Source organism: Astyanax mexicanus, chromosome 17 (assembly GCF_023375975.1).
Source record: "Astyanax mexicanus isolate ESR-SI-001 chromosome 17, AstMex3_surface, whole genome shotgun sequence".
Taxonomy (NCBI): domain Eukaryota; kingdom Metazoa; phylum Chordata; class Actinopteri; order Characiformes; family Acestrorhamphidae; genus Astyanax; species Astyanax mexicanus.
The window spans coordinates 45,445,001-45,457,500 of NC_064424.1; the positions used below are offsets into that span (position 1 = coordinate 45,445,001).

Consider the following 12,500-nt stretch of genomic DNA (forward strand, 5'->3'; position numbering starts at 1 on the left):
AGGGAGAAAAAGAGACAGAATGAGACAGAGAAGAGAAGAACATATAGAAAAGAGAGTGAGAGAGAAATGGAGAAGAAAGAAGGGGCAGATAATGGATACATAAGCAGATATAGAGCGAGAAAGAGCAAAAAAATAAGGAGAAACAAGGAAAGAAGAAAATATAGAAGTGAAAAATAAATAGAGAAAAGAAAGTAGAGTTATGATGAGATGAATACACAGAAAGAGAGAGAGAGAGAGAGAGATGTTTTATTAGTTATTAGTGCATTCATACACATAGTACCATCACAGGGTTCATACACTTTTTAACTAATAAATTTTTATGATTTTTTCAGGACTTTTCCATGCCAAATTTTCATGATCATACGATTTTAAAACCAAAAAGCAACTAAAACTATAATCAAAATCAACTTTAAAAAAATCTATAATCAAAATGGATCTTATAAAAATGCTGACACACAATCTTTAATAATAAAATCCATCAATAAAAGGAAACACACAGATTTGTAGACCTAATTTCCATGACTTTTCCAAAACTTTTTTCTGTATTTTTATTTTTCCAAACTATTTCCAGGCCTAAAAATGGCTATTTTCAAATTCCATGACTTTTCCAAGTTTTTCATGACCCAACGAATGGACTGCATCATCATCATCTTCCTCATTAAAATAATGATCAATTATGAATATTAAGTATGTATATGTAAAATATTTTACCTTTCTCCTCTTTTCAAAGTTGATCAGACCACCCTGTAAAAAACACACAGACTCTTTGAGAAACGCTAAGTATGAGGATAAAAGAGAGAGAGAGAAAGAAAGAAAGAGGGATGAGAGACAGAGACAGAGAGGGAAAAAGAGACACTCACATCGAAGTAGTCCTTCATGGCAGTGTCCATCATCACCAGGTCAGTGAGGAATGTACCCAAATATGGGATGGTACCCTGCATCACACTCTGCAAAAAAACAGAAATACTTTGTGTTTAATACTCTTTAATACTTTTTAACCTTTTTAGCCAGATTTGAGCTGAGGATGGAGTCAATTAAAATCAGGGGGGTTAGTGTTAAATTTAGTGTAAATTAAAAACCTCTGGAATATAATCAGGATAAGGATGAATGATCACAAACCATCAAACCACCAAACTGAACTGCTTGAATTTTTGCACCAGGAGTAAAGCAGCATAAAGTTATCCAAAAGCAGCGTGTAAGACTGGTGGAGGAGAACATGATGCCAAGATGCAAGAAAAAAAACTGTGATTATAAAAAACCTTATTTGGAGTTATTTCAACAAATATTTTCTTTGCATTATTTGAGGTCTGAAAGAGCTCTGTATCTTTTTTGTTATTTCAGACATTTTTTTTCTGTAAATAAATGCTCTAAATGAGAATATTTTTATTTGGAATTTGGTAGAAATGTTGTCTGTAGTTTATAGAATAAAACAACAATGTTCATTTTACTCAAACTATTTTTTCACTAGAGGGAGCTCTATCACACTGAATAAAAATGGAGCAAATGACAGGTAGGGGGCGCTAAAAATACAGGGAGATATCAGGGAAAAAAAAGCCTAGTAAAATTCTCTCACTGCAGTGAACTGAAGAAAACAAACGCAATTGAATAAAACAGTATAACACTATTATTACTGTAAAAAACTCTGAACTAAATCAGATTTAACTTGTAAAAAGACAGTAAAGCACAGTTTTTCTGTTCTATTCTGAGAATCGCTCTGATCTCACTACACACAGCCTGTTGCTTCAGAACGAGAGAGCGCTGGCAGATTCACGCTGTTTGGAAGATCTCCCAGTACAGCTAAAGACTGGAGTCTCTTCAGCCTAATCTGGAGCTTCAGTCTGGAGACATTTAAACACATTTGTCAATTCTACGCACATCCACTTGTCCTTTTATAACCTTCCTTTCTCCTTTTATAAGCTTCTACTTCAGGAACAGTCTCTTCCCTTCAGTCCCCAGAGAACCCAGAACTCCCAGAGCACTACAGTGACTGCTGTACTCGACTGACTCTATATTAAAAACACATCAAACTCTATTATTAAAGTATTCTCTTCCTGGAAAACCATGAAAAAAACAAGCATTGTTCTTTCTAAGTTTGAAATCATTACAAACGTTCATTTTTAAAGTTCCATTAAATACCCCTCAGTTACAATCCCTGTATAGAAACGTAATGCATTGTCACAAAAATGCACAATACACTGTTATATAGGGCTGAGAAAGAAATAGCGAAAATAAAAGGGACAGAAAATATATAGGTAAGCAGTAATAGAGTGAGAAAGAGCGAATTAGGAGAAAATAATAAGAAGAACAAAGGAAAGAAGAAAATATAAAAGAGAAAAAGAGTAGAGAAAAGAAAGCATGATAAGTTATGGTGAGAGAAACTCATAAAACTGACTGAGAAAATCCAGCAGAGCTGTGCAAAACTGTCTAATCCAATCTAATCTAGGTGGTAATTGAGGTGCTACTTTGAAAAATCTCAAATATAAAACAAATTGTGGATTAACACTTTTTTTTTACTAATTTATTTTCCTAGTTTGGATGAGAATATTTTAAAATAACATTTCCAAAGTATACGTGTTTCTCGTTCTCATTGCAAAGTATTGCCAACTGCCTACAACAGCTTATACATACTGAGAATTTTTTTGCATCACTTTTTTAACAGTTTGGATTTAGGATGTATTATAATTTTTCTCTTTGTTTAAACATTGTTATAGATTGCTTTACCAGGTCTCTCTGAGGCTGCTGTCGTTTCTGTGCTCGTTTGGGGTTGATCTCCAGCGTCGCAAATTTAGACGTGCCCTCCTGCAAAAGATAAACAGATGAACACTGTTATCAACTACATTAAATCTATGAAAATAATAGAAAATAAAATTAAATAATAATCTGAGAAAAATAAAAGACCCATGATGGCTCATACTAAAACACACACTCACACACGCACACTTGTGCACACACACACACACACATTTACACATGCATTCCTTGCTGCTTAAGTCACTATTATGATAATAAATTAAACGTGTGTGAAGTAGAAGAATGAGAGGAGGAATATCTCTCACTGGTACAAAGCATCAGTATCAAGCTATGATGTCAGAGAGGATTCCTTCACACTTCATCACACAGATACACACACACACACAAATACACACAAATACACACACACACACACACATATTTTACCACACACTCACTCGCTTGCCTCAGTGCTGAGATGCTATTTGAGGGACAGATTTGCTCTGAAGTGGAGCTACATAAGAGTTTTATGAATATATTTATTATATTATTATAATATAACATTAAAATATTTATAAAATTATAACACTTTATAACCTTTTACGGATCTACCAAATCCCATGGGACGACAGTCTATATAAACTATAAGGCAATGTCTTGGGAAATACCTACGCTTGTCTAAGTTGTGAGGTGTTATCTTGTGAGTGGGAGGTAATGATCATGAGCGGCTGCATCTGGCTAGAACTGTCCATGTGAACAGGTATCGACTTTAGCAGAAATCACACACAGATTTAATGCAGGAGGCCCCAGATATACACACACACACACACACACACACACACAACACAACACACAGGCCAGCTCTTTAGCTTTCATGGGAAATGGCAAAAGTCATGGGACGTTATACTGTATATATTAGCAATTTAATATGTTACTGACTTCCAAAATTTAGCACCAAATTAAATATGATTTATATTTTGCCTTGTTTTTTTTTTTTTTTTTACTTATTTGATTCTCTACTTTGATCAGACCTTTAAACTATGGGGGTAAATCCTGCCGAAAATAAAAATAAAACTGAAATGAAAATACTAAAATAAAAATGCAAATAACATTTTGCGCTTTCTTTTTTTCAAACATGTGTAAAAAAATATTATGACAAAATTGAATTAAAATTTTCACGTGAGCATGGGTAATATGTGACCAAAATAAAATTAAAATAAAAAAAGCTTTTTAGCTTTTTGCTATTTCCTTTTCATTACCATACAGGTATTTCAGAATTTCAGTCAAATCCAAAATGAAGTTATTTAATTTTATTTAAATAAACTTCTCTACTCCAATAAACCACTAAATCCCCCACGTTACTCTCACAGTGTCGTTTCTGCAGACTGTAGTTCTGTACCTTAATGAGCAGCTCTCTGCTGAGTGAGTGGTTGTTCTCATCTGAGAAGATTTCGGAAAGCTCGTGAAAAATTCGGAAGTTTTCTCGTGAAACTTCATCCCAGGTCCTCCGGAGGCGATGCACGGGATTACACTGCAGCGCAGAGAGGATCGCCCGCAGAGACGAGAAATTCTTCAGGATACGACATTCCTACACACACACATGCAATGGTTAACATGAGAACATTAGATTTTATTACATTCATGCTAAACAAACATATTTTTTCAATGAGTTTATGTAGTTTTTTAAATAATTAAGTATACCTTCACTGTTCGCAAAAAATGGTGAATTTACAGGCAAAAATGTTCTAAACCTTTAATGAAAGTTTAATACAAGTCATTTTGGAAAATTTCTACTGGCCTATTCATCCAGAATCATTTACACACAGTGTAGAGAACAGACACAGCTTGATATGTACATCAGGTTATCCAGATTTAATTCATCTGTAGTGCATCAAATTTATGTACATCAAGTTAGATCAGTTAGATCCAGTTTTAAAGAGTTATGGGCTGATTTGCTCAATTCACATCATACTGCATCAGAGCCTCTGTAACGAAGGGGAGGAGGCAGGATGCACACGCAAGTCACATTTATTTTCCTTAATGAAAACAAACAAAACACTAGAGACAAGCTAAAAAGAATAAGGTTACTTAAACAAACTCTATAAAACAGGATCAACTAAAAGACTTAAACCAACAAGCAAAATAATCAAACAAAGAAACAAACCTGTTTTGACAAACAACAAAGGAGCACATGGAGTATTTATACACAGGCACACACTAGGGACACCTGTGGAGGTAATGAGGGGGGCGGAGTTACAAATGAGACAGGAGGGGTTACAGATGACAAGGCGGGGCTAAGGCAGAGACAGGACCAAAACACAACAGTAGCACATGGCTGGGAAACATGACAGGTAAACAAAACAAGAGAACAGAGGACAGGAGCAGGAAGGAACCAAAAAAAGGAAAGACACTGGACAGACACAGGCTAAGGTGTGACAGCCTCATATGGGTAAAACCATTAGGTTAAAACCTCAAATATAAACACAACTATCCCCTTTTCCAAATGAAGTTAATGAGCCAAGACAAGCTTGGTGGTTGGCATATAAACAGCATGCTTATACACTAGCATGCTTAAATTGTCATTTTGCCAGAGCCCGAGCCCGAGCCTGATTTAAACCCGGCCTTTTTTTGTAAGTAAAGCATTAAAACTGAGCTTTAAAAACATTTTTTGCCCACCCTGGCAACCTCGATCCAGCGCTCCAGCACTTTGGCTCTCTGTGTGGGTTTGAGTGCCCGGTCGCTCAGGCAGGTGGCGATCACGCAGTTGGTCACAGAGTTGAACTGGGTGACGGTGGCTCGGATGGTGGGGGCCAGGTGCTCCTTCCCCTTCTTATCCCTCTGAGACCAAATACTGCCCAGACAGTGATACGGCACCACCTTCTTAAACAGCTCCTGCACAGACAACAGGAGGAGGAGGAGAAGAATAAAAAGTATAAATAAATAAATAATACTTAATATATAGTTCATATATTGTGTTATGATAGAGGCCCTCTGGCAGTGATAGTTTATCTCTCTGCCTGTTCCATAGAACCCCTCTTACTGACCTTTAACCTCTGTGTCTGTTGTCTGTTACAATAGCTATAATAGATAATAATAGTTACCGTTTTATCTTCGTACCTGTTACTATAACAGCTTTGTGACTGTTGTCCTAAAAGCTTTGGGTCTGTTTATGTAGCATCTTTGTGTCTATAAATGTAGCTTCTTTGTGTCTATTAATGTAGCATCTTTTTGTCTATTAATGTAGCATCTTTGTGTCTATTAATGTAGCACCTATGTAGCATTTTTGTGTCTATTAATGTTGCATCTTTGTAGCATATTTGTGTCTATTAATGTAGCATCTTTGTAGGATCTTTGTAGCATCTTTGTGTCTATAAATGTAGCATCTTTGTAGCATCTTTGTGTCTATAAATGTAGCATCTTTGTAGCATCTTTGTGTCTATTAATGTAGCATCTTTGTAGCATCTTTGTGTCTATTAATGTAGCATCTTTGTGTCTATAAATGTAGCATCTTTGTAGCATCTTTGTGTCTATAAATGTAGCATCTTTGTAGCATCTTTGTGTCTATAAATGTAGCATCTTTGTAGCATCTTTGTGTCTATAAATGTAGCATCTTTGTAGCATCTTTGTGTCTATAAATGTAGCATCTTTGTGTCTATAAATGTAGCATCTTTGTGTCTATAAATGTAGCATCTTTGTGTCTATAAATGTAGCATATTTGTGTCTATAAATGTAGCATCTTTGTAGCATCTTTGTGTCTATTAATGTATGATCTATGTAGCATCTTTGTGTCTATTAATGTAGCATCTATTTAGCATCTTTGTGTCTATTAATGTAACATCTTTGTAGCATCTTTGTGTCTATTAATGTAGCATCTTTTACTGCATTACTATAACAGCTTTATGCCTATTATTATAACAGCTTTGTGCATGTTACTATAGCAGGATTGTGTCTGTTACTGTACTCACAGCATCCATCAGAGTGAACTGCTCTGCTACCACAGTGGGGTCAAAGCTCAGGAAGTCCAGCCGATCGTCCTCATAACCGTTCTCTTCTAACAGGCCGAAAGTGCAGGATCCCTGATCCAGGACTAAACACACACACACACACACACAAACATTTTAACATATGCATGTACTGTGTGTTGAGATGATTGTGATCAGGCAGTTGTATGGGGTGTGAGAATAGGTGAGTAAGTTTTGGGTCCTGACTCACCTTCAGGTTCAGGTTCCTGCTGCAGTCTGCGGTGGAACTGACCCAGCAGGTTGCAGGCCCGCCGCTCCAGGTCTGACCCGGGAAAGTTAATGTGCAGGTATGAAATAAGGCGTTTCAGGCAGCTGTAATCAGGAGGCTTCCAGAAATCCTCTGAATACTGGTCCAGCCACGCCCCCAGGATGGAGGATATGGTGCTGGGAAGAGAGGACAGAAGAAAAGTTAAATACGATGTTAATTTTAATTTAATTTTTGCCATTTAAAATGTTGCGATAAACTTTCAGGGCATTTACGGAAAACAAATGAAAAAGAAAGATGTCTGGCTGACCCACATGGCAACAGCTTTAGTCTCAGTTTCATCATTAAAAAGATAAGAAAATAAAAATACATGTTTGTACCTACCTATATTTTATGCATATATACATAAATAAGGTATATACAATGAGTTTCTTTGATTTTATCAAATTGAAAACCTCTGGAATATAATCAAGAGGAAGATGGATGATCACAAACCATCAAACCACCAAACTGAACTGCTTGATTTTTTTGCACCAGGAGTAAAGCAGCATAAAGTTATCCAAAAGCAGTGTGTAAGACTGGTGGTGGAGGAGAACATGATGCCAAGATGCATGAAAAAAAACTGTGATTAAAAACCACCAGGGTTATTCCAACAAATATTGATTTCTGAACTCTTAAAACTTTTTTTTCCAGAGCTGTATATAAAATAAAGATACTTAATATAGGATGGGATTAAAATATAAAAAGCCAATATAAAGAATAAAACTATTGTGACTGTGACTATTTTCAATGTAATAAATATCCCAGTATTTGATTACCCATTTAAATACTACAGATAAAAATGGTGTGATATTAAAGACAGCAAGGTTAAACTCATGTAATACAATATAGTTCATACAGAAGAGTTTACAGAACTGCCTGGAAGGACCTGGAAAAAAGACAAAAAGCAAAGAATGAGGAGAGAAGGTCAGAAAGGCCTAAAAATAGTCCGAAAAGAAGGAAAGAAAGAAATAGAACTCCTCTCAGATCCCTCCTCCCCCCCGCAGGAAATGGGTCACACAAATAGGAGCAAGACATGGGGTAAAAACAGTGAAATTAGACCCCCACACTGCAGGACACTCGGAAAACAAACACACTGACCAACAAGCATGTGAAGGAAAACACAAAGAGAGAGGAGAGAGGAGAGAAGAGTGAACGTGAAGACATTCAATAAACAAGTGTTCAGATTTCACATTCAATAAAACATCCTTTACAGAAATGTGATACATTACAACATACACATGTGATACACTGCTGTCCTACATCAGTCTACCAGCATCACATAAACTCTGGACCAGTATAAACCAGCATCTGCAGTAAATTTAACCCTTTGAAAGGAAATCAATGCAACAATATATATGGTAATTTTGGAGAACTTTTATTGGTTCCTCCATCAAAAATGTTTGATGATATGTGTAAATACAGCTCTGGATTTAGCTAATTATAGGTATATGTTTGAGTAAAATGTAAGGAAGACGTCTGGCTGACCCACATGGCAACAGCTTTAGTCTCAGTTTCATCATTTATAAGATAAGAAAATAAAAATACATGTTTGTATCTACCTATGAGAAACCCTGGTTTTGTAGGACATGTGTTCATTTTGCACATACAGCTTTGATTTTACCATTTTGAAAACCTCTGGAATATAATCAAGAGGAAGATGGATGATCACAAACCATCAAACCACCAAACTGAACTGCTTGAATTTTTGCACCAGGAGTAAAGCAGCATAAAGTTATCCAAAAGCAGTGTGTAAGACTGGTGGAGGAGAACATGATGCCAAGATGCATAAACACTGTGATTAAAAACCACCAGGGTTATTCCACCAAATATTGATTTCTAAACTCTTAAAACATGAATTTAATATGAACTTGTTTTCTTTGCATTATTTGAGGTCTGAAAGCTCTGCATCTTTTTTGTTATTTCAGCCATTTCTCATTTTCTGTAAATAAATGCTCTAAATGACAGTATTTTTATTTGGAATTTGGGAGAAATGTTGTCTGTAGTTTATAGAATAAAACAACAATGTTCATTTTACTCAAACATGAACCTATAAATAGCTAAATCAGAGAAACTGATTCAGAAAAGGTAGTGCTCTCTTCATTTTTTTCCAGACATACTGTATTCATACCTTTTAAAAAAAGGTTATAAGATGCACAATTTCTGTGTAGCAACAGCCAACTATAAGTTTGCGTTACTACAGCAGCTATTAAATAACACCTGACAAACAACATGAACAAGACACCACAGCAACCATGTAGGAAACCATAGTAACCAACATCGCAACCACCAGGAATAGCATAGCAACCATTTATCAACCAACTAGCAACACCATAACAACCATTTAGCGAGCCCAAAACAATCACCTGGGATATTATAGTGACCAATAAGCAACATCACAACAACCACTTGGCAAAAGAGGTCTGAAAGCTCTGCATCTTTTTTTTTATTTCAGTCATTTCTCATTTTCTGCAAATAAATGATGTAAATGACAATATTTTTATTTGGAATTTGGGAGAAATGTTGTCTGTAGTTTATAGAATAAAACAACAATGTTCATTTTACTCAAACATAAGTGCTCTCTTAATTTTTTCTAGAGCTGTAATTACTTTAGACCGATGTTTTAGTTAGTACTTGTCTCCTGCAGCACCACTTCATTTCACAAAACATTTATCTGCTCATCCGAATGTGAATTCCAACAACAATCACGTCCACTTGGGGCTTTCCAGCTCTGTGACTCATGTTGCTGGAAGTGCAGCACTGTGAGACACTGGGCAGTTAGCAGCGGGTAGCTATCTTAATGAGCGGGATGCCACTTAAAAACCATCATGGCCATCAATGAATTTTAACACCAGTTTCCCACCAGTGAGACATTCAGAGACTTTGGCCACCCAAGTCCCACATAGCTGCACCACATACTGTATGTATATGTGTTTGAATGCTTTAAAAAGATTATGGCTCTTATGTACGACCTGCACAAGGCGAGTCGTGATGCTCTTCGCTATCTTACACCCCGTGAACTGTCTATTTTCACGCCTTGCCTAACCTTGCACTGTTAAAATAGCATCAATAGTGAGTTTAGGAATAAATCGACACTGATAGTCTGGTGTGGTGGTCTGGAAGCGAGGTGTCTTCAGGTAAACTTATGGCGTGTTTCTACAGTATTTTGGGAGCTCCACTGACTGATTAAAACCCTGACAACATCATCAGAGTCCATTACTATTAAACAAACACACAGAGACACACACACACTCACTGCAGAGCACAAACCCGACCTTTAACTCAACTCAATAATAAAAATAAAGAATAAAATAACATTGCTGTTCCCTTAAATGAGCTGCTGGTGTCTCTTGTGTGAACACAGTGTGAACACTCAGGTCAGTGTCTGTCTCTGCTGAGACGCACAAAAACGCACAGCGCTGTTAAGATACGAACGCGCCAAAGTCAGAGCTGATAACTGGCACACTGATCGGTTTTGACCTCTGATGTGTTGTGAAAGATAAGAGCAGATACTCACTTCCTGAGCTGCGTACGGTCATCGTGGGTCAGCCTGTGGCCCTCTGAACCCGGCAGGTGCTGCAGTTTAGCATACCTACAAAAACAGAACAAAAACATCTTTATTTATTACGTTATTATCATTAATGCTAATAATAATTCAATAAAGCAGTAAAACCCTGTATGAACAAGTTAGTTCCTACACTGAAAAAAATGATGCCTAAAAACTACTTTACTTAAAAAAAAAAAGGTTTCGCAACTTTCTGCATTTGCTTTTTTTTAAGTAAATTTAATTTCAGATAAATTTAAGTAACTTCAACACGGTTCAAGACTTAAATGTTACACAGAGTAAATAAGTGAACTGAACTTCAGTCAATCCTTTCTTTTAGTAAACTTTACTTTATTTATTTTTACTGAATCAATCCTTTCTTTTAGTAACCTTTACTTCATTTATTTTTACTGAATCAATCCTTTCTTTTAGTAAACTTTACTTCATTTCTGCATACAATATTACCTAATTACAATGACTTAATTTATATAATTACTTAATTTATACAATATTACTCAACAGATTACATATTTAGTCACTAAATATCAAACACCAGACATTTACATGCCTTTTAAATCTTATGTTCTGCTGTTTCTATCGTTTTTAGATGGAGGATGTGGCAGAAATAATCGTTGACTAATCGACTAATCGACTAATCGAGAAAATAATCATCAGATTAGTCGAATACCAAAATAATCATTAGTTGCAGCCCTAGCTAATAAACACTTACTACACATATAAGAAGCTTTTCTTTACTAAAATTTCCACAGGTGCCTAAAGCATGTGCACAATACAGCTGACTAGCAGCTGAATGTGAGAAAATTAGTGCTCCACTGGTGTACCTGTTGAGCAGCAGGTCCAGCACTTGTTTGGTGGTGGCGAAGGAGCGGTAGGTGCAGAGGAAGATGGTGACGTATGTGGAGTCGTTTCCCCTGAAGGCCGACACCATGTACTCCACCAGTCTCTCCAGCGTTCCCGCTTTAATGGTGCGCACCTTGCAGGTCTCGTACAGGCTGAGGGCGGACTCCGAGTCCACGCCCAGCCACCGCTGACCTTTAGTGGCCGAGTGGTGCATCTGCACCTTCCGCAGAGTGATGGTGAACACGGCTCCATCCTCCACCTCCTCACCTATCTCCTGAGTGGCATTCTGGATAAAGAGAGAGAGAGAAAAAGAGAAAAATAGAGAGAGTTAGTTGGTCATCATCCTCAAAATCATTCTTTTATTATGATGATTTATCATATTTATAGACTTTAACCTAAACAGAAATCATATTTCCCAGCTTAATTACTTTATATTTACACTTAATAAACGGTAAACTGCATAACAGGGTGGACAATTTTAGTGAAAATTGGCATTTAATAAATAAAAAACATGATGCCCTTAATTTTGATTATTTTCACATTATTTTTTACTAATTGCCATGATGATTAACCATGACAGGATGGACAGCTTAAGCTCAACCTCAGCTGAATATAAAACTATAGCAACCAGCTAAGATACCATAGTGACCACCTAGCTACAACACAGTAACCTCTTAGCAACACTATAGCAACTACCTAGCAACCACTAAGCAAAACTATATCAAACAGCATCGATATCATCACAGCCCCATGCAGGAGATCTGCAAGCTCTTAACAACCACCCATAGCAACACCACAGCAACCACCTAGCAACCACTTAGCAAACTGCATAACTGGGTGGACAAATTTTTAGTAAAAACTGGCATTTAATAAATAAAAACATGGTTCACCTTACAATACACCTTGCAGATATGTTGCATTGATCATGGTGACCTTGTACTGATTCAAAGATATATTTAGATTTTCAACAATTATTTTAATTGCCATGCTGATTAACCATGAAAGGATAGACAGCTTAAGCTTAACCTCAGCTGAATATAAAAAAAAACTATATCATCCAGCTGAGATACCATAGTGACCACCCATAGCAACACGACAG

The 12,500-nt window shown here is 36.5% G+C and overlaps 1 protein-coding gene across 3 annotated transcripts in view; it reads right to left on the bottom strand.

Moving 5' to 3' along the window:
* Positions 1–12,500, bottom strand: part of LOC103041981 (ral guanine nucleotide dissociation stimulator-like) — a 94,441-nt gene that overhangs the window by 11,179 nt on the left and 70,762 nt on the right. For all 3 annotated transcript variants that reach the window (XM_049466354.1, XM_049466353.1, XM_049466355.1), the window contains exons 2-10: positions 11,383–11,687; positions 10,514–10,588; positions 6,943–7,136; positions 6,696–6,817; positions 5,407–5,622; positions 4,130–4,318; positions 2,722–2,799; positions 861–947; positions 712–744 (exon numbers count right to left, since the gene is read on the bottom strand). In XM_049466354.1, the coding sequence (XP_049322311.1) occupies positions 712–744; positions 861–947; positions 2,722–2,799; positions 4,130–4,318; positions 5,407–5,622; positions 6,696–6,817; positions 6,943–7,136; positions 10,514–10,588; positions 11,383–11,687 (1,299 nt within the window). The remainder of the gene's footprint in view (positions 1–711; positions 745–860; positions 948–2,721; positions 2,800–4,129; positions 4,319–5,406; positions 5,623–6,695; positions 6,818–6,942; positions 7,137–10,513; positions 10,589–11,382; positions 11,688–12,500) is intronic.